Source organism: Phyllostomus hastatus, unplaced genomic scaffold, assembly GCF_019186645.2.
Source record: "Phyllostomus hastatus isolate PE091 unplaced genomic scaffold, TTU_PhHast_1.1 phas_contig_34, whole genome shotgun sequence".
Taxonomy (NCBI): Eukaryota; Metazoa; Chordata; class Mammalia; order Chiroptera; family Phyllostomidae; genus Phyllostomus; species Phyllostomus hastatus.
In genome coordinates, this window is record NW_025333857.1 from 47,193,667 (window position 1) to 47,215,338 (window position 21,672).

Here is a 21,672-nt window from a genome sequence, read left to right on the forward strand (position 1 = left end):
GTGCTGAAGACTCAAAGATGACTAAGTTACTATCCTTGACCTTAAAAAATCCAACTTACAGTCAGTGATGGGGAAAATATATAATCAGAGGTGGTAGCATTATTATGTAGACAGTACTATGTTAGACATGGGAGTGGAGGGCTGCCTGGGAGAGATGAGCCCTGGGCTAAGCCTCAGTACAGAAGTAGAAGTTCCCCAGGCAGAGAAGCGTGCGGAAAGCCCTGGCTGGGCAGCTCAGTCGGATGGAGCATCCTGCCAGTACGCCAAGGTTTAGGGTTTGATCCCTAGTCAGAGCACATACAAGAAGCAACAATAAATTAATAAATAAGTGTAAGAAATCAATGTCTCTCTATTTCCCTCTCTCTATCTAAAAAAAGTTCAATCAATAAATTAAAAGAAAGAAGTGGCGGGGAGTGTCCAGGGAGAGGGGATGCATGAGGAGAAACCTCGGAGCCTGAAGCAGCATGGAGTGTGTGCTGGGGAATCACAAGTAGTTTCCGTTTCTAGGATGCAAAATGCAAAATTGAGAATAGCAAGAAATAAGGCTTGAAAGGCAGGGAAATCTGAAAGGCTCCTGGGGACCGTGCTTCTCTCTGGGAGCCAGCAATGGGGCTCCAGCAAAGGACTGACATGTTAAGAGGGTGGATTCAAAGGGACGAGTAGCTGGATCATCAAGGATTCTCACAGCCCAGATGGAGCACTCTAAAATAGAGGTCAACAGTACAGCAATGTTTAAATGAATTTAGCCCATATGATGGGTTATTACCATCAGTAAAAACCACTTTTACAAAGGCTATGTAATGATAAGTGGAACAGTTTGGACCCCTCCCTTTATCTAATATGCTGGGTATCCAGCAAGACCTCAATTTTCTATAAAAAAGGAAAAGCCTACCAGAAGAAGCAGTGAGTATGATTCAATAGATTAGTAACTAGGAGAGGAAGGAAGAGAGCCTCAAGCAGGGTACTGAAGAAAATGGAAGAGAAAAGGGGGCAGGGCAGAGAGCCTTTAGGAGGTAAAACTGTGACTTGGTGACTAACAGGGAGGAGGCGCGGGATAGCGGGGCCATCGGGAGACTAGCCTGACTTGTCAGCTTGAGTGGTTTTGCTGATGATGGAGCCACCGACCAGAACCGAGAACTCGGGAGGCCGGGAAGCCTGGGGCGGGGCTGAGCCCGCCGGTGGGGGGGTGTCCAGTGTGCTGAGGTGCCTCAGGGGCTCGGGCCGTGACTGGGCGACAGCTAAAGCCAGAAAACTGGGGGAGTTGCCTTGGGATTAAAAAAACAAACACCAAAACAAACAAACAAAAAAACCCACAGACCCCACGGTGGTGGAGAACTGCCGTGTTTGGAGAAAGACTGAATGAATTGTCTTCCACCTGAAATACCAGCGCTGCTTCTGATTAAACCCTGGCGCCATCCAAAGAAATGGCTCTAGTTCTGAAATCTCGGACCCAGACGTGTGTGTGGTGATATCAACAGGTCTCTGTTCTGCCTGTTACAGATCGAACAGGGCTGTGCCGGCTCCCGTCGCCAGAAGGCACAGGAGGGTGGACTCTGGGGTTGCTCCGTGAAGCCCTCACGCCAGGGGACACTTCTTTCCAGCGGTCTTTTGCCTTCTCGTGGACAGCTTCATCCCAAGGCTAATTTCCCTCGTGCCTGTAGGGATACACATGTCCACGTTTACACCCAGGGAGAGAGAGCATTTCTGAGGCAACATTCCGAGTCAGAATTTGGAGGTTCACCTTGACTTGCACTGCTGCTGAGGTCACACAGCTCCCCTCAAAGTCCCGGCTGCACCTAGAGGAACGGAATGTGCTCCCTGGTTTTTCTCCCCTACTCTCCACCCCCCACCCCCCCACCCACAGGGGCCACCCCAGGACTAGGACTGAGGTCGGCTCCCTCCTCCAAACATGCAGCACATGGGGAAGAGGTGGCTAGGGACTTCTAGGAAGAAGGATGGATGGGATGGATACCCGGGAGGCAATGAAAAACGGTCATTAGCCAAAACGTCTGCATCTGCAAACCCAAGAGCCTATCTCTCATCCAGAGAAGGAAACCGAGTCTTCAGTTTTAGGAGACACTGAATGTTCTAGTCCTCTTCCAGGGGGGCAAAAGAACGGATTTTTCATTCAGTTCTGGGTTGCAACCACCCATCACCAATGTGTGAATGATTCCAGAGTAATCTCTTCAAAACTTTAGGGGGTTCCTTTGGTCTCTTAAGGAGAAAATAGGAAAGGCATCAGTTAAGAGTGGTACTCTCTTACATGGGGGTGGTACTATTGTTAGCACTTTCACTTGCACTACATTATTTGATTTAGTTCCTTTGATCCTGGGAAGCATCTTATTATCCTGAGTTGATAGATGAGGGAACTATGCCCAAAGAGATTATGCAAATGACCCACAGGTGCTGAGCTCACAGTGGCGCACTCCTAGTGTTAATCAGACTTCTCAGTGCACTGGGGTTGTGTTAGCTGGGGCAAAACTTGGAGAAATGTGTCACCGGGATCCAAGGGGGTGGGCTCACGGTGTCTGAGAGCTGAGAGGCAGGTGGCACGAGAACCAGGGACTGAAGAGCCATCAAGACTCTCTTCTCTCGTGTCCGCTCATCTCCGCATTTCTGCTTCATTCTTCTCCCCTCCTGCAAACAGACTTTCTCTTCTTCTTCAGAACTTGAGGCAGGAAAATGTAGCCACTTAAATCACTGTCCTTTTCTTTCTCCTTCTGTTCAAAAACCCCGGAGAAGGTACACCCATTGGCACAGGGCGTGAGGACAAAGTGGTAGCTTCCCTGTGCAAGTTCTGGGTGGCTGGCAGCTAAACGAGGCCACGGTGAGCCAAGTGGGTAACTCGGCAACAGGGAGCAAACCTGTGCATCCAGTCAGCAGGGGGGTTCCTGTGAAGGGAGCCTGGGGCCTTCAACTTCCTTCCGCTAGTGGCCTACTTTTCCTCCCTCCATTGACATTATGTCCAAGCAGCCCCTAAGAGAATCCTTAATGAAACAGCTGTCGGGACCTTGGAGTTCCCTGTCATATCGCTGTTTGATGGAACTCTGGGGCATGTCCTCCAGCATCGCCTTTGGTTCCTGGTCAGGTTCAGGCAGTGGATTCCTACAAAGAGCCACGACCAGCCAGCCCCTGGTGGGCCGGCAAGGCCCTGTGTGCTCAACTGGCCCTGCCGGACCCTGGGTGGTCACGGAGCCGAGGGCTCTTGCGTTCTGTGCACTGGTCACGGCTTGTTCCTGACTGGCCTTGGGCCTATGGCATGTGGACGTAGCTCTCACCCTGTCTGGGCTGATGGTGACTTGAACCTAATTCATCTGATACACAAATCCAGGGACAGCAGTTCACCCAGAACCAGGCGTCACGGGCAGCCTTGGCGGCCTCGCTCTGGCACCTCTCAGCCCGGAGGAGCCCATCTGCGCTCCACTCCTCACAGGCCTGGCCCAGATCAGCACATTCCACTTCCCAGCGGAGGTCGAGCTGGGCCTCCATTCAGCCCGAGACTTCCTTCCGAAGTCAGCCTTGTCTGAGCCGACACAATTAATGCTTCTACCAGCCGATGGCCCCGTCCAGGCTTCTCTCTGGAACTCCAGACCTGGTCATGCAATTATCGACTATTGGACCTTGGCCTTGCATGTGCACCTCACCAGGTGTCTAAAGGCCAGGCCATTGTCTTCACACACACTTCCCTCTCCAGACTCACTTCTGTCCAAACCTGCTCCTCCTGTAAGATTCAGTTCACGCCTGACAATTCCCGCCAGCCACCTAACCATTCCAGCCGGGGAGTCATTCTCCATTCCTTCACTAAGACACATTTCTTGAACCTCTGCCATAGACCAGGCTCTGTGCAAGGCCGTAAAGGTGAAGACATGCGTCAGATCAGGTCACGAAGCTCATGGGCCAGTGGGAAGCCCGTATGAACAAGGGCTGATAACACACCAAGGAAGGGCAACGACTCAGCTCAGGTTACTGGAAGTAGGGTGGAGTATCTGATGAGGCTTACTGGGATCAGGGCAGACTTCCTGGTAGAGGGGACACCTGAGTTGAGTCATGAGAGAAGAGGGAGGAGGGGAAGAAGAGGCTTTCCAGGAAGAGGTGTCTGCGTGAGAAAATAAAGAGCGAGCACAGCCTGTCTTGGGGACGGTAAGCAGGCTGATGCTGCTAGGAGGTAAAGGGGGCCTTGCATGCCTAGGCAGGAACCACAGCAGGGGCGGACTAAGAAGGGCTCTCCCTGGCTGGCGTAGCTCAGTGGATTGAGCGCGGGCTGTGAACCAAAGCATCGCAGGTTCGATTCCCAGTCAGGGCACATGCCTGGGTTGTAGGTCACGGCCCCCAGCAACCGCACATTGATGTTCTCTCTCCCCCCCCCCCTTCCCTCTCTAAAAATAAATAAAATTAAAAAAAAAGAAGGGCTTTCATTGGAGAGGGGACATGCTAGGAAGACTGCATTTTGTCCTGTAGGCGATGGAAAGTCATTTAAAGGTTGGGGACTACGGGTGGGATGGATGGTGAAAGAAACCAGTCCGATTTATGTTGTGAACGACTCACTTTGGAGGCTGTGGAAAAGTTTGAATATGAGGATGGGGTGGGGGCGGGGGCGGGGGGGGGGTTGTTGCTAAGCTGGAGGCGTGATCTTGAAACAGCAGATGACGGAACATGGACTAGGGCTGTGGAGAAACGGGAATGACTGATCAGACATCGAGGACGGAGATGGGTGAGTCGAGGGCGGCTTCCCAGTTTCTGGCTGGGGAGTCTGGGTGCATGGTGGGGCCAGCAATGGACATAGAGAACGCAGGAGAAATAACAAGTTTGCGGGGAACTTGATGAGTTCATATGTGGACATGTTGAGTTTGAGTGCCCATGGGATGTTCAGGAAGGGAAATTCAGAGGGAAATGTGCAGCGGGAAGCTGGAAACACAGGCAGAGGCCCTTCTCCTGGGGAGAAGTTGAAACGGTTGATACACGTCTGCGAGTCACGAGCACTGATCAGACAGCAGGAGAGGGCGCTGTCACCCCAGCGAGGGGGCGCACGCAGAACGGGAAAACCAGAAGCTGAGGAACAAGTCCTGTGAGCCCTGATGTTAAAGGGACGGGTCAGGGAAAACCACAGGTGAGAGAAGAAACTCAGAGAGAAACAAGGAGGATGGGCTGAGGAGAGTAGTCATGAAACCCAAAGGCACGCAGCTTTCAGAAATGAAGAGAAATGAGCAGTATCGTATACCGCAGAGAAGTCCAGCAAGACAAGGACTGTAAAGTGTTCATTCAACCTGACACTGAGGAAGTCACTGGTAAACTTGGGATTGGTAGGGGCAGGTCTTGGCAGACAGAATAGCTCCAATCTCACTGCACCTGAGCGTGTGTGGAAGGAGCATGGGGCGGGGGGGGGGGGTCGAGTTCATGTGCAGGAATCTGTCTTGATCAGTGCAGAAGGATCAATATTGATTTTAAAGAGAGAGAGAAACAGTTCAGGTTCAACATTCAAAAAGCATTTTAACTTACAAGTGCTACTACTCGGTATGGAATACATACAATATTGCTTTGAGAGGAATGCGTCTGAGCTGTAGTGATCCTGTACTGTCCCGAGAAACAGCTTTCCTTAGGCACCCTTTCTGTAAATGAAAACACTCAAGTACGTTGTGGATGTTTATTGATCCACCTGCATATTAGCAGGCTTTTATTTGGAACTTGGTTTTGTACAATAGTGCCCCCTGGTGTGGATGTCATGCATAAATACTTACCTTTTTTTTTTTTCAAGTCTGTTTTATCAATTATGTCATTACAGTTGTCCCAAATTTCCTCCCCTTCCCCCCAGCAACTCCCCATTAGATCATGTCCATGGGCCATGCATAGTTGTTCTTTGGCTTCACATTTCTTATACTATTGTTGACATCTCCCTATTTTGCACCTACCAATTATGCTTCTTATTCCCTGTACCTTTTCCTTCATCTGCCCCTTTCCCTCTCCCAGCTGAAAACCCTCCAATGATCTCCATGTCTATGATTCTGTTCCTGTCCTAGTTGTTTGCTTAGTTTTTTTTACTCAATTGTTGATAGTTGTGAATTTGTTGCCCTTTTAGTGTTCATAGTTTTGATCTTCTTTTCCTGAAATAAGTCCCTTTAACATTTCATATAAGGGCTTGGTGATGATAAAGTCCTTTAACTTGACCTTATCTGGGAAGCACTTTATCTGCCCTTCCATTCTAAATGATATCCTTGATGGACAGAGTCATCTTGGGTGTAGGTTCTTGCTTTTCATCATTTTGAATACTTCTTTCCAGCTCCTTCTTGCCTTCAAAGTTTCTTTTGAGAAATCAGCTGATAGTCTTATGGAAATTCCTTTGTAGGTAACTTGTCTCCTTTTCTCTTGCTGCTTTTAAGATTCTCTCCTTATCTTTACTTGTGGGTAATGTAATTATGATGTGCCTTGGTGTGTGCTTCCTTGGGTCCAACTTCTTTGGGACTCTGAACTTCTTGAACCTCCTGGAAGCCTATTTCCTTTGCCAGATTGGGGAAGGTTCTTTCATTATTTTTCCAAATAAGTTTTCAATTTCTTGCTCTTCCTCTTCTCCCTGATTCAGATGTTGGAATGTTTAAAGTTGTCCCAGATGTTCCTGAGTTTCTCCCCATTTTCCTGAATTCTTGTTTCTTCATTCTGTTGAATGCTTATTTCTTCCTTCAGGTCCAAATTGTTGAGTCCCAGTTTCTTTCCTGTCACTGTTTTTTTTTTTCCCCTTCATTTTGTACACCCTTCACTTTTTCCTCTATTTGGTGACCATACTTAACCATTTCTGTGAGCATCCTGACTCCCAGTGTTTTGAAATCTGCGTCTGATAGGTTGGCTATTTCTTCATCACTTAGTTCTGTTTTTGGAGCTTTCATCTGTTCTTTCACTAGGTTTTATTTTTTGGTCTGGGTGCAGCTGTTATGTTGTAAGGGGTGGAGCCTTAGGTATTCACCAGGGCAGGGCAACTCACGTGGCTGCCTTGTGGTACTGTATGTGCGGGAGAGAGCTGAGAGGGAACAATGCCCCTTGCTTGGCTCTCCACTGGCTTTCAGTCACTTCCCCTGCTACCCACAAGCAATTTGGGCCCTTCTGGTGCTGATTCCTGGGTCAGTGGGTTTGTATACACTTTAGGACCCTGTGGGTCTCTTCAGTAACTCTCCTATGGAGCTGGGAGTCTCTCTCCTGCCACCTGGCTCCTGCTCCCAAGTTCACTGCTGCACAACCTGAGGTCTCAAACTGGTTTTTCAGAGTTTTTTTTTCAGAGGTTTTCAGGCTTTATTTCTCCACGCTGGAACCTTAGATTGTGCAGTCTGTCTTGCTCCTCAGTTGCTCCTCCTGTTTTAGCCACATGCAAACGTGGGACCCCCCACCTCAGTCCACCAGTCACCACCTTGCTATGAGTCCTCTCCACCTGTCCTACAGGTCTGGATGAATGTTTCTTCTTAAATTTCTTGGTTTTGGACTTCTATACAGTTCACTTTTCTGGCAGTTCTGGTTATTTTTTTTAATTTGTTGTCCTTTTGGTTGTGCGAGGAAGCACAGAGTATCTACCTATGCTTCCATCTTGGTCAAAAGTCCTATGAACACTCTTGTACCTGCCTTTGGTGCACGTGTTTCTGTTGGGTATATACCTAGGAATTATGGGATTATAGAGTATGCTTAATTTTAGATAATGATTTCAAGCAGGTTTCTAAGTTGGTCATTCCAATTTATACTCCCACCCACAGTGTATGAGAATTCCAGTCGCATCATATATACTCACCAACACATGCTATTCATCATTTTAAGAAATTATTTCCCATCAACTTTATTTCCATTCCGTTTGAGTTTGTGGAAGAACAGCTTAAGACCACTTAGTGGTTGTTCCTACCCATCAGTGGCCTGAGCAGTGGCAGCCGAATATTCCAGTCTTCAGTGGTAAACTGCTGGACAAGCAGAGAGGGTACCTGAGCATTCAGGCCAGTTTGAGACCTCAGACTGTGCAGCAGTGAACTTGGAAGCAGGAGCCATGTCCACTCACCCTGAAAAGCCTCCTCTTTTCAATCTCTCCTTGATCTCTGTAGAAGTAGCAACGAGGCACGACCTCTCACGGGTGTTCATGGGAGATGGTGCCACACATGCGCAGAACCTCCCGGGCCAACACCTACCACATCAGACCCGTGGAGTGAGCCCCCTTGTTTTCACAAGGGGTGGCAATGTCCACATAGTGCAGAGCGTCTGTGTGACACAGAGCAATTGCAGGCAGGCTAACGTAAGAGCCTCTGTGAGAGGCTGGTGCTCAGCCCTGGGGACAGTAAACACCGGAAATCTTGGCTCCAAGAGGGCCGCCTGGACCTGGTTAGTGAAGGTTCCAGGAGTGAAGCGGCTGGCAGTGGGAGTGGCACCAGTGGCAGCAGCAAACTTCAGCACAGCTTGCTGACCAGTATTCCTGGACGACACCGACATCAGTGGGTCTTTCAATGGCAACAGTGGCACAAGCTGCCAGCAGAAGCTTCTCTGAGGTTCCCTTCAGATTATGCACATGTCATCACTTTTCCTTTCGTAAATGTACTCTTCATTTGGAAGTCAAGGTTGGTGCCACCTAGGTAGGTTCTTGCTGCAAAGACTTTGAGGACACCCTCCTTCTTCAGGTGCAGGACATCAAGGGCTCCAGACACTGCGAACATTGCCCTTTAACTTATGTGGGAACCGAGAGCAACGCACGCCGTGGGGCTCCCTCTCAGGGTTGCGCGGCAAAGTGTTCATCTTTCTTACATTCAGGTGGGTATGTCACGTTTTTAAAAAACAGCTTTAGGGTGTCATTCACACACCATACAATTCACCCACTACATTCAAAGCCAGTATAATCAGTGGCTTTCAAAACACAGAATTGTGCCTCTATCACAATTTCAGAATGTCTTCATTACCACCCCCAAAGAAACCCCACAGTCCTTAGCTGCCACCCCCAAACCCCCTTTCCCCTCAGCCCTAGTTAGCCAGTAATCTACTACCTTTATAGATTTACTTTTGACATTTTACATTAATAGAGCCATGCAGTATGTGGCCTTTTGTCTGGCTTCTTTCGTGAATCTTTTCCAAGATTCGTCACGTTTTGACTCAACAAAGGAACCATCCTGACTCAAACTGCACACGATCCCATTTACTCATCCCCCTCTGAGAAACATCGCTAACTGCTTTCTCACCTCACGGTACATTTCCTAGTTAACTTTCAAAGTTACCTTATTTTCAAAAGTATGCTAGGAAGCTGTGCTACTGAGTCCATTTGCCAGAGCACAACTGAGGCTTATGCTTGGTTGCAAGAACGAGCCGAAGATAGAGGTATGATCCCCTTTAACACTTTTCAGGTCAAAATTATTTTGGTCACGCTTTATGATAGGAAACTGGAGTTTTGAGTCCGTTTGTTGGGACAGATTCAGATGACTCGCTGAGACAGGTCCAACCTGGCTTTTCCTAAGGTGACCCGACAGCTGACTTCTGCACGGGTCACTCAGTTCCGTCCAGTTGAAAACACACAGACACAGGGAAGATGTGCCGACCCATGTGCACAGAGGGGGTACCTGGAGCTGTGTGTCCACAAGCCGAGGAACTTCAAGGAGAGTCATGGAACAGATCCTCAGGGCTTCCAGAGGAAAATCAGCGCCTTGATTTTGGACTTCTGGCACCCAGAACTCTGAGAGTAAATTTGTTCTAAGCCACCAAAATTGTAGTAACTTGGTATGGGAGCCGTAGGAAACTAATATATGAAATACCCCAGTACCTGAGCCCGAAGCTCCCTGGCATAAGCCAGTGCTCAGTAAAAGCTTGTGCAGCAGACTCTGGGGCAACGAGTTCTTAGGAAGGACTCGAATCTCTCCTTACCTTTGGGAGAACAAAACTGACTTTGAACTCACCTTTTTTTTTTTTTTTTCTTGTTTCCCCAACTAAAATCTAGTGCCTTGGATTAGAAAGAAATCCGTTTTCTACTCATGTTCCTCTACCATTCAATAAGCTTATGCCATATGCATGTCTAACTTGGCTATCTTTTTGGCTTTTTAAAAGATATAATCATGTACCACGTTATAATGCTAGTTGCTTTTGTGTTTCTAAGATGTTTACACAAATGCAGAAACAAAATCTGAATTATAGTCTAACAAGTAAATCTGGCCTCTAGTAGCAGCTCAACAGCTCCAACCTCCTGCTAGAGCCCCCCATGCCCTCCCCGTCCCGACTCAGCGATGTGAGACACAGCAGAGCGTTTTAAGTGTACATCATACATTTATTACCAACACCCTCTCAACTCCAAAATTGGGCACAGGGATTAAAAATAAAAATTCATTGCACTACTTAGTGTAAAGCATTACTAGTAACTTTCATAAAAAATGTACAAACTTTGTTAAAAATTTATCAAGCCTTCAAATGATTTGGTTACAGATATTTATAATACATACATTTAAAACTATGTTAACTGATACAATGGAATATTATTTGAGGAAATGACTCAGCAAATGATTAAAAAAAAAGGCACCCCTGTAAGCTTTTATAATCTGAAACAACAGCAAAATGAGGTAACCCAATGTACCAACAGGGGGAAAACAGCTTCCTAATGAAGGCCTAAAGATATCTATAAAAAATATTCTCGTGAGTTATAGATCTCATTCAAAGTATTTAAGAGGCCCAAATTTAAGAATCTTAACAAATCACATTCAAGAGAGTGTATAAAATCTAAATATGCTTCCCCATTTTTCAGATTTTTCTCAAAAAAATTCAGGACAGAAAATTCTAATGAGATCTTGATACCTGGAGGCCTTGAATTTTTTGTTTTGTTCTGTTTGGGGGATGGTGGTGGCTGGCAAAGCGGGGGGAGTAGGGAGGAAAGAAAAAGAAACCGAAGATGATAATTCATGGCAACCCCCCCAAACAAAACCCCACAGCAGAAGTAAGTGGTAAAGCCAGTGCTGTTTTAGGAGGGAGGAGGGAGGAGGCAACGGACCGTCGTCTGCCCACTATCTAGCGCCCCGCCCAAGGTGACAGCAGCCGGGCATAAATCAACTGTTCTGTCCTGCGCCAGCCACAGCGCTGCTCACTGTGGCGGGTCCAAGCTGGTTCAGAACACACGCACGTGTGCTCCCAATATGTACCAACCACTTAACAAGCAAGTCTGTCTGCACACATCTCTTAAGAGCCCCATGCAAAGAAAAGACATTTCCAAAGAGAGATCAGCCACAAGAGTGCAACAATTCAGGATTTTACCAGAAGAGACCCTGCTGCCTCCTTAAATTGCCAACTGCCTCTCAAAATTTTACTGGAAAAGAGATGCTATGACAAGAATTCATCGTCAGAGGGAAAGAAGAAAGAGCTACTTTTCCTAGTCATTAGTACAATGTGCCTTGTTAACTAGGTATCTATATAAATTAGAAAAAGTGCTTTACTTGCATGCTTCAATAAAATGAATACTGAGTGTAGTAGTGTTATGTTAGATCTGTACAGATATAAATTTTTTTGCAGCTATATAAAAGTCTATGTATAAGATGGGCTTTTGCCATTTTTAACATGATTTTTTTAATAAAAAAAATAAAGATTAAACTACACGTGATTTGTAATGTAGCTGATTATTATGCCAATAATTTTGGTCTTTAACAAACTTCGTATTCATCAGGAATAGGTGGGGGATATCCTAATGATCTGAAAGTAACGTGTGCATTTTACCACTGTTTAGATGTATTTCTGATGCAATGACAAATACAGGGGCAAACAGAAAGTATGCAAAATCCTATCTGTATGACTAGATAGAGGCAACAGTGTCTGGAAAAGGGCAAAATTGTGCTTCTGTGTAAATTGATTTACTGAACTCTAAGCTGTGATGAGCTTATAGAGACTCCAAGGGAAGGCAAGTAGCATGGCAGTATTAAGCAGTTAACACTGTCTGAGTAGAAAACCAACACGGAGCCAACTGAAAGCTGAGTGAGGCTGGCAGCAAATCATCACAGTCCTGACTGGGATTATGCAGCTTGTGCTCCTGCAAAGCAATGACATCAACCGCAGGGGAGAGGCAGACAATGCGGAACACACGAAGAATGAGAGAGAAACCTAAACACTGCTGGAGAATGAATTTAAACAACCTGCATTATACGCAATGAATCTACTTAAAAAAACCCACACAGCTAAGTATTGAAATACTTCAGATCATCTAAATGAAGGTCAATTCCTGTTTTACAGCATTATTTTTTTATACAAAAATCAAATCTTCATTTATACTGCAAGTATTCTGGACTCCTGTTATTATATTAAATTTTTCTCCAACAAAATAAAGAGAAAAGCAATAAAACATCAAAGCACAACAGGTCTAAGGAACTTCAGCTGTCACAGCACTTGATCCATCCTGGAAACGAGGGTTTCGATGAGAAGCACATTTACTGAGAGAACCAGACAACTTTCAGAGTTGGAGCTTGGCAGATGAATTAACACAAACAGAATACAGTTTTCTTAAAACAACTTAGTTGCCTATGGGAGCTTAAACAAAGAACACATACCAGAAATCAAGCTGAGTTAGCTAACAGATCTTGTTCTGGAGGAAGTCAAGAAGTGAGACTTCATGGGACCAGTGGTATTCTTAGAAATATATTACTCAAATATCTTCAGAATAGACTACAAATCTAAACATTAAAAAAAAATCACAAGTACTTCCTGTAAAAAGCTTACTGGAAATGTAAAGGAAAAAACAAGAAAGTATTAACATTCGAATCACTGATTGAAATGCTAATATTGCTAACTGATGATGTATGATATTGCACCTTTTTTTTTTTTTTGGAAAACAGCAAGTTGGAGATTTTTTAAAAAGTTTTCACAACAGAATCAAAAAATTAGGTTCATGGAGTGAGAAATCTGTTACACTTTTTGTCTTAAGTGACCCACTTGGGACCACCAACAAAGAGAAGGTGAAGACAGCTGCCTGAAGCAAAGGAAAAAGGCTTTTCTCATTCCACTCATGGGGAGGAAAGGGGATGGAGTATTCAATGCTTTTCATTGATGCACCCTTAGCAATCAGTGTGCAACAGCAAACACAAGGGGAAAAACCAGTGTACAGTACTAGTGCTGTTTAAATAACACACCAGATTATACATTGCAGCATAATTAAAACTACACACACATTCTTGGTACATGCTGGTATATAGGATCTCATACACACGGAGCTACCATGCCCTCACACAAGGAGTTACACACTCTCTCTCACACAGAGATACATTTATCATCAACAACCATACGCTGCATTCATTTCCACTCACAGTTTCTGAAGGCTCTATATAAGGTAGATTGCTATATCATCTGGAGCTACCACTTTTTATAAAAGCACATGCTAAAAGATCACGTCCACTGTAATCTTGCAGCAACACTCGGAATGATCACACAAAAACCAGGGAATGTTAGTGCACACACAAAATTAAGCTAAAGAAAAAGTCTTTGGAGTTCCAATCACACGGTTAGTATAACAATCCCATAATTATGAAGACTAATTGTAAGCTTTTATAGTTGATTAAGTCACACAGTGCAAAGAAAGGTCCATTGACCCTTTTGGTAAAGGGAGGGCTGGAAGCCACACAGATTACAGTTCAATGGCTAGTCCGTATATACATGTGACAAGGAACACCCCAACTGTTTGTGCTCTTAGGCTGGTCACTCTGAATCCCGATGCACTTCCGAAGCATCTGCGCGGCAAATGGGGCAAGTGCGATTTGCCTGAAACACAAAAGAGAAAACCTGTCTGAACTGGGACTCACACAACGGAACATTAAAAGCAATGGAACTTTTTACTTTCCATATGGTTTTTACATTCTCTGTTTTTTAAGAGGGTACAAAGTAATCATTTAATGTCTTTAAAAAATACCCCAAACTTAATGGCCTATGATTGATTTTTTGGTTCTATGTATTTATTCATAAAAATGGGCTGTGTTATAAACACAGCCATTTCTACAGCACTGAATATTTTATTTTTTAAAAAAAGATTTTATTTATTTTTAGTGAGCGGTGAAGGGAGAGAGAAAGAATGGAGAGGAACATCAATTGGTTGCCTCTTGCACTCCCCGCTCTGGGGACCCGGGCCACACACAACCCAGGTATGTGCCCCGACTGGGAATCCAATCTGTGACTTTTTGCTTTGCGGGACTGATGCCCAAAACTCACCAAGACACACCAGTCAGGGCTACTTTTAAATTCTTCATAGATTTTTTTAAATGGGTCAGTTTCACCATCAACATTATCCATCATCAGTTGAGATAAATTTAATAACTGGCTTAAAGAACTCCATTCTCAACAAATGGCACTACCATTTGCTGAGCTGCTAAAGCCAGCAATATAGGTATTGCTCGCTCTCTTACTTTCTACAACCCGTTATTCATCAAATACTCTCATTTCTTTATTACAATAACTTTCAAATCAGTCCTTTTCATTTAATCACCACTATTTGTTCTCTGTCTGGCTCAGAATATCCTTATTACATCTCCCTGTCTCTCAGAAATTGTTTCTTGTAGTCCATTCTCTAACCTGGCCTGTCCAATGTGCAGCCCTGCAGCCCGCCATGCAGCCCAGGATGGCTATGGATGTGGCCCAACACAAAATCCTAAATTTACTTAAAACATTGAGGTTTTGTGACTACATGTTGCAATGTATTTAACGTGTGGCCCAAGACAACTCTTCTTCCAGTGTGGCCTAGACATGCCACAAGACTGGACACCCCTGCGTCTAAATAGTGACAATTGATCTTTCTAAAACACAATCTCAATCCTAACCTTCCATACCACTTTCAAGATCAAGTCCAAACTCCCTCACACTTCACAATAAGCCAGTCACTGGTTACATCTCTGCACACCTGTCTCTCTCACACTCTAGCTATCAGCCATATGGAACCTGCAGTCTTCTGATCATTCTCTGTTCTCAATGTCAAGGCTAAGCATATTCAATACTTTCTTTTCCTAAGAAGTCCAGACTCTTCGCCTTCAGGATTCAGTTCGGGCTAAACTAGGTACCCTTAGTTTGTGCTCCTCTGTCTTCCTCACCAAACTGCAAAGTTATCTAGCCCAGTATTACCATCTCCTAATCAGAATACTTAAAAAAAAAACCCCACAACATAAAGCTGACTATTTAAATTACTTTATTGCATTACATTTTATTCTATTATAAAAAAAGGAAAATTATAAACCCCTGAAATAATTTTGTTAGTTTTAACAAGTATCAGGATTTGTGTATCTGCCGCCTCCTTCTTTAACTGTAAGGAGAAAAGTGTCAGAATTAAATAAAAGCACTAGAGGTTCATTTCCCATGTAAATCTCTGACAAAGGAGCTCCAGTGAGTCCCCTTCTAAACTTTTAGAGGAAACTGGCTTAACAAGTCCAGGCCTCGCCCATATACATCATGAGAAAATTAGGACATGCTGATTATCAAGAAAAACCACCAATTTTCAGGTTTTACAAAATCACTCCCATGGTGATGCTGTAGTTAATTTTGCTGGCCTTTCCTCTTCATTTTCAGAAATCATCCTGAAACCGCAGTTCAACGCTCCCTCCTTACCCATCCCCTCCCCCACCCACGGACGGACTCCATGTGAACTGTGCTCAATAGGAAATAGAACCCAATGTCCCTCTCTTCACGGATGCTGTGACTTTACCTTAAGCCATTTGTCGACACACTTGGCATGGAACTCGTGGTTACAGGGTAAAACTCTAAGTAGCTGCCTTGACTCAAAATCACACATGCATACTACACACCTAGAGAAAGCAAAAAGATCATTTAACCAAAAAACAAAACAAAACAAAACAAAAAACCAAGTGGTTTTCTACTGTTACGACCACTGAAGCCCACAAAACCACTTACCACCTCACGTATCAAAATGTCATTTAAATTTTAAGCAAAATAATAAAAAAATCATGACGTTAAGACATTTAGTAAAAGTGGTTTTCTTTACTGAGATCATCAAGGAACTCTCTGGTTTAACATTCAAAAGCCAGTCTTAATACTGAAGGTACTATAATTTTCAACAAACGGTGCTGGGATGACTGGATAGCCATGTTAAAAAAACAGTAAGCTAGACCCTACACCTCACAATATACAAATGGAGCAAAAGCTTAAATGTAAAAACTAAAAACTATTAAAATCTTAGAAGTGGAGTAAATATTTGTGACCTCAAAAGAGGCAATGGTTTCTTTGAGATGATAATGAAAGCATAAGAAACAACAAAAACAGATAACTCAAGGAATGGGAGTTATTTCTGAAAATCAGTTAAGTGGCTTGTATGTGTAACATATAAATGACTTCTACAATTCAAAATTTGAAAATTTTTTTTTAAATGGACAAGGGTGTGAACATTTTTCAAAAAATATATATATATAAACAGCCAATAAAGTACAGTGTAAGAGCTCATAATCATTAGCCATCTGGAAAATGGAAATCGAAACCTCAATGAGACACCACTTCGCCCCACTAGGATGGCTAGAATCAGCAGACAGTAATAACTGCGTTTATGAGGATGTGGATAAATTAAGATTTAACACTGTTGGTGGGGATGTAAAATTATGTAGCCACTTTAGAAAAACTAGAAGTTCTCAAAAACATAATTACTGTATGATCCAGTACACCCAAGAGAAATCAACAGATACCGACAGAAACACTCGACACAGGTATGCCCCATTTTTTCAAAGTTGGTGTTACACCACTTTGCTTTATTTAAGACCTACCATTAGTACCCGTTTTTGGTAATTGAAATAAATCTGAGGAGGATTTTTGCTTTTACAAAAAAAAAAAAAGTGAAATGCATTCAGTAAAATGCAAAAAAGTGAAATTAGCATTTAGTATTCGTTTCACAGCAAGCACCCCAAGGAGCAAGAGTGGCCTCACCACCTCCTTTCCTACCATCTCAGCATCCAGCCATAGCTTCGAAATGTGTCTGTGAGCATCTGTGCTTTATCTGAATTTATTTTGTACAGATGTTAGCAGGATGTGTCCTAAGGTATTGAAAAAGTCTATGACAGCTTATAAGGAAGGATGCTTGATATAAAACTAGATGTAACTGAGCATTTAGATCCGGGTGAACAAAATAAGGACATTGTGTGTGTGCTGAACTTGCCTTCACTCACTATTCATACTATTTACATGCAGAGAAAGAATCCTGAAAGCTGCCAAAGTTACTATTGGTTCTGAAGAGCGGAGGCAATGGCAAGAGAAAAGGTTACATGCAGAACCCACGCCAACAGTGAAAGGCTGACAGTTACGTCACCCAGGAACGGAACAGGAAGCCCTTGCCTCGGGTTTTCTACATGACTGACGGTCCTGCAATATCTGCAGAGAAGTGTGGCTTTTGCTCTGAAACAGCACCTAAGGTTTTGGGCTGGTTTGCAGGATGTTTTGAGTGCCTACTAAGAAGCGTATGACAGAAAAATCTGTAAGGCTAAGCAGCCAAACATACTGAATTTCAAGCCTTCCACAGATCAGTCAGCCACAGCACAGGACAAACCTTGACCTCAACACTGAGGCAGGTGACACAGAGGGTGCAGTCGGTGACCTACCTCCTCTGATGAAGTCAGACGACGACATGTTAACAGATAACCCTCTTTCTCTCTGCTACACCCCAGTCTCCTGTACCTCCCAGCCCCACCCCCTCAGCCCAATACACCCCAGCACTACCTCTCAGCCAGTTGCAGTGCGCTCCCAGGCATCCCGATGCTGCTGAGTTAAGCTACACTGTACCTTCATCATTTCTACTTTTACTGTATGTCAGTGTTACTTCACTTTAGGTTTTATGTTTTTTGATATGATTTGGTAGGTTATTTTTTTTGGAGCTGCAGTAAAAACATTTTCCACGTAAATTAATGGTAATTGCTTCTCACTTTGTGTCATTTGGGCTTATGAAAGGTTTCATAGGAACACACCAATTTCAGAGCAAAGGAAATGTGCACGTGCATGTTCACAGCAGTGTTATTAATAACTAGCCGAGAAGTGGAAACAACTCAAATGTCCATCAACTGAGGAAAAGATAAAACAATTTCTAGTGCATCCATACAATCGAATATTATTTGGTGACAAAAAGGAATGAAGCAGTAATACAAGTTATGACATGATGAACCTTGAACACGAGCTAAGTGAAAGAAGCCAAACTCAAAAGAGCACATATTATATGATCCTATAAATGTGAGATGTCCAGAATAGGCACACCCATACAGAGAAAGAAAATCAGTGGGGGTTTGCGCCAGGGTGAAGAGGACTGGAGAGAAATGGGGACTGGCTGCTAACGGTGAACGGAGTTTCTTTTTGGGGTGATGAAAATGGTCTATTTTTGCTTGTGAAGAATGTTGCAAAACTCTGAATATACTAAGAACCACTATAAATGTGAATTATATCTCAGTAGCGTTGCTATAAAGGAGATACTATAATAAGCAGAATCTGTAGGTAAAAACCTCAAATTTTACATGTGTAAGATTTTAATCATACATAGAATATTATAGTTTGAATTAGAAACCATAAAATTTCTAGTCAACCTAAAAATGCAGAATAGCCCCATCCAACAACAACTCTCTGAAGTGACGGAAATGTTCTGTCTTCCAATATGGCATCTCTAGCTAGCGTTACTAGGACATTTAACTTTCAATTTTATTTAAACAGCTCCATGTAACTAGCTGCTACCTAACTAGACAACACAGGCCTGGAGTATGAAACAGAGGTTACCTATCTTTATCAAGCTGCCTTTGACCCTCAAGCGTTCATTTCATAAAGGCAGAGAAGGAAATTCGGCACGGAGTGATGTCAGAGAAACGCACTTACAAAGTCTGTTCTGACTGGTGGTTGTTAGGGTTGAACCGGTAAGAAGGAAGCTGTTCAATATCTGCTTTAGTCAGGCCTCGTGGCTTAGCCTCTCCCAGTCGCTCTGCCAGGTTTAAAAGGGCCTGTTGATGAAAAAGGAGACAGATTTTAATCCTTACAGTTTTCTAATTAATTATTTTATTAAAAACTACTTTTATTTTGGGAAATTTTAAATATACACAAAAGAAGTGTTACAGCATAATGAACTCCCACATGTCCATCACCCAGGCGCGATAGTTCACGGCTGCTTTTATTTCCTTATTTCTGTCTACTTCTAAACACCAGATTATTTTCAAACAAAACAAAAACATGGCATTTCACTGGTAAACAGTTCTGTATAGTTAAAACAGCCTGTCACCTTCAGCATTCTTGACATTTGGGGTTGGATAAAATTTTATTATGGGGGCGGTGTTCTGTGCACTGCAGGGTGTTTAGCAGCACCTCTGGCCCCCACATGCTAGATGCCAGTAACCACCCGCACCACCAGTTATAACAAACAAAAAAGTATCCAGATGCTGCTAAATATTCTGTTGGGGATAAAACTGTCCCCAGGCTGAGAACCACCACTCCAAAAAAACTGAAAGACTTATTTTAAAATCAGAAAAACCACAGTATCTTCACACCTAAAAAATTACTAATTCCTTAATTTCAAATGTCTGTTTCAATTACTTTCAAAACACTTTTTAAAAGTTTATTCAAATCAGGATCCAAATGAATCCATCTATTACCACTGCTTGATATGTCTCAAGTATCTTTTGCTGACCGAACCTCCCCCAACCCTGACCTGTTTCCTTGTCCCCTGTATTTCCTATAAATTGGTGGATTTGACTACTTTGATCACAGCTGATCACACCTAGTTGTTATGTTAGCAATCGCTAAAGAAATACTGCCTACATCCATTCATTCATTAAAGATGGAAAAATGGCAATATTCTATCATTCTTTCACTTATTGGACAAAACAGTTCTATATTGAGTAATTGCCCCCCACAAACTGTATTCAGTAGTATAATTTACATACAAAGTGCAGGATGAATAAGGCCACTGAGGTTTTTTATTTTTTGAAGCATCACTGTGAACTCATGAATTTTTGCGTAGTTGATATTTGAATATATTGCAGCTATTGCACTTCCCGATTTTATACAAGCACCTCCTTTCTCCCAGTTCGCAACGGCTCTCGTTATTCCCTCGCTTCCCTCCACAACCAGGCAGCCCTTTGTGTGTTGCTCCCCCTTACAGGCTGCCACAGGGCTAAGAGAGTGAGTGGCAAAGAAATGATGAGACAATGAGAGGAACAATTAATTTCTTGAAAACAATCTCAGTAACTACTGCTGTGATAGCTATGTTTGACTGTGACTGATGGCACAATGCTGCTTTTGGTACAGCTTCATCTGGAGAACTGGGTCACCTAAAATAAACTGCTCCTCCTCTGTGAGCATGTAAGCCCCTAAGTCCTTCTAAATGCTAGGCTAGCACATTGTTAAATGTAATTGGTGCTGATTACAATTTGCATATAAAATTTATATAAAATTTATGACAGCTGATCTCTATTATACATCTATTATATGTACTATAGGACACTTAGGTCAACTAACACAAGTATGGCAATTATATTCAATAAAATATGTTCATTAAGCCCTTATTGAATGGAAAATGTTATGATAATCAAACTCTCAACAAATTATATGATCCAGTAGACAAAACAACATGATTATTATGTGTGGTTTTATAAGAACAAAAAGGAGGGAGAGACTCACTGAGATGTGATAATGAACTAGAAATGCCTTTCACAGAGGTAGTTTGATGGCTTTGTTTGAAAATGTGCAAGAAGGGGGAAAGTAATTAGGCAGAAGGAGCAAAAGGAGCAAGGGGAGCACACGTACTCAGGCAAGCATGTACAGGGCAGACTCAAAAAACAGTGAGTACTCTGGACTAGGGCGTGTTTCAGATGTGCGCACAATGATAAAACCAGAAAAGCAAGTAAGAGTTCTTGATTGGATTAAAGTATGACTTTGCCAAAGATCAAACTATTCAACCCAAAATACAGTTTAGAAAGGGATTCCAATGCCAAATACAAAATTTCCTTCTTACACTGGCACTGGGATAGTATCACTGTTTTTTCCCCACTGGTATGTATATAATCTGTTTAATGAAGAGGTGTCCTTTCAGCAACATAATCTAAGACTTAATTTTGGTACAGAATACCTAAAGGACAGATAACCAACTCCTTTTCTTGTTGCTGTGTACAACAGTAACATAAACAGCCCTGGCTGGCGTAGCTCAGTAGATTGAGCGCGGGCTGTGAACCAAGGCATCCCAGGTTCGATTCCCAGTCAGGGTTGGGAATGCCTGCGTTGCAAGCCATGGCCCCCAGCAACCGCACATTGGTGTTTCTCTCTCTCTCTCCCCTTCTCCCTCCCTTCCCTCTCTAAAAATGGATAAATAAATCATAAAAAAAAAGTAACATAAACCGTGTTTTACAAACAACATTGGGAAATTATCACAGCCCCTTTCTCTCCACAAACAACATTGGGAAATTATCACAGCCCCTTTCTCTCCAGAAACCTGAAAATGGAAGCCAAAGGACCCTGCAGTGTGATCCTATTTGTACAAAAAAGGTGGCACAATGGCATTCTGAAAGCTAGAGAAGAATTTAGCAGTTGGCCTGATCTCTTCCACATGCATTAAAACAAACCAAAGGCGCTTTAAAAGAATAAGAGAGAGAGAGAGAGAGAGAGAGAGAGTGTGTGTGTGTGTGTGTCCCCTGCCCCCGAGGGGTTTGATTCACCTAAAAAAAAGTGTTCCAGCATAGATGTCCTGACTAACGATGGTTTGGCTTATGACTTTTCCAC

The 21,672-nt window shown here is 43.4% G+C and overlaps 1 protein-coding gene and 1 pseudogene across 6 annotated transcripts in view; both read right to left on the reverse strand.

Moving 5' to 3' along the window:
- Positions 1-7,843: 7,843 nt before the first annotated feature.
- On the reverse strand, positions 7,844-8,666 carry LOC123819596 (annotated as a pseudogene).
- Positions 8,667-10,836: 2,170 nt separating this feature from the next.
- RNF38 (ring finger protein 38) overlaps positions 10,837-21,672 on the reverse strand; it is a 120,474-nt gene continuing 109,638 nt past the window's right edge. For all 6 annotated transcript variants that reach the window (XM_045840303.1, XM_045840302.1, XM_045840304.1 and 3 more), the window contains 3 exons: positions 18,784-18,905; positions 15,638-15,737; positions 10,837-13,713 (listed from right to left, as the gene is read on the reverse strand). In XM_045840303.1, coding sequence (XP_045696259.1) covers positions 13,651-13,713; positions 15,638-15,737; positions 18,784-18,905 — 285 coding nt within the window. In that variant the 3' untranslated portion in view covers positions 10,837-13,650. The remainder of the gene's footprint in view (positions 13,714-15,637; positions 15,738-18,783; positions 18,906-21,672) is intronic.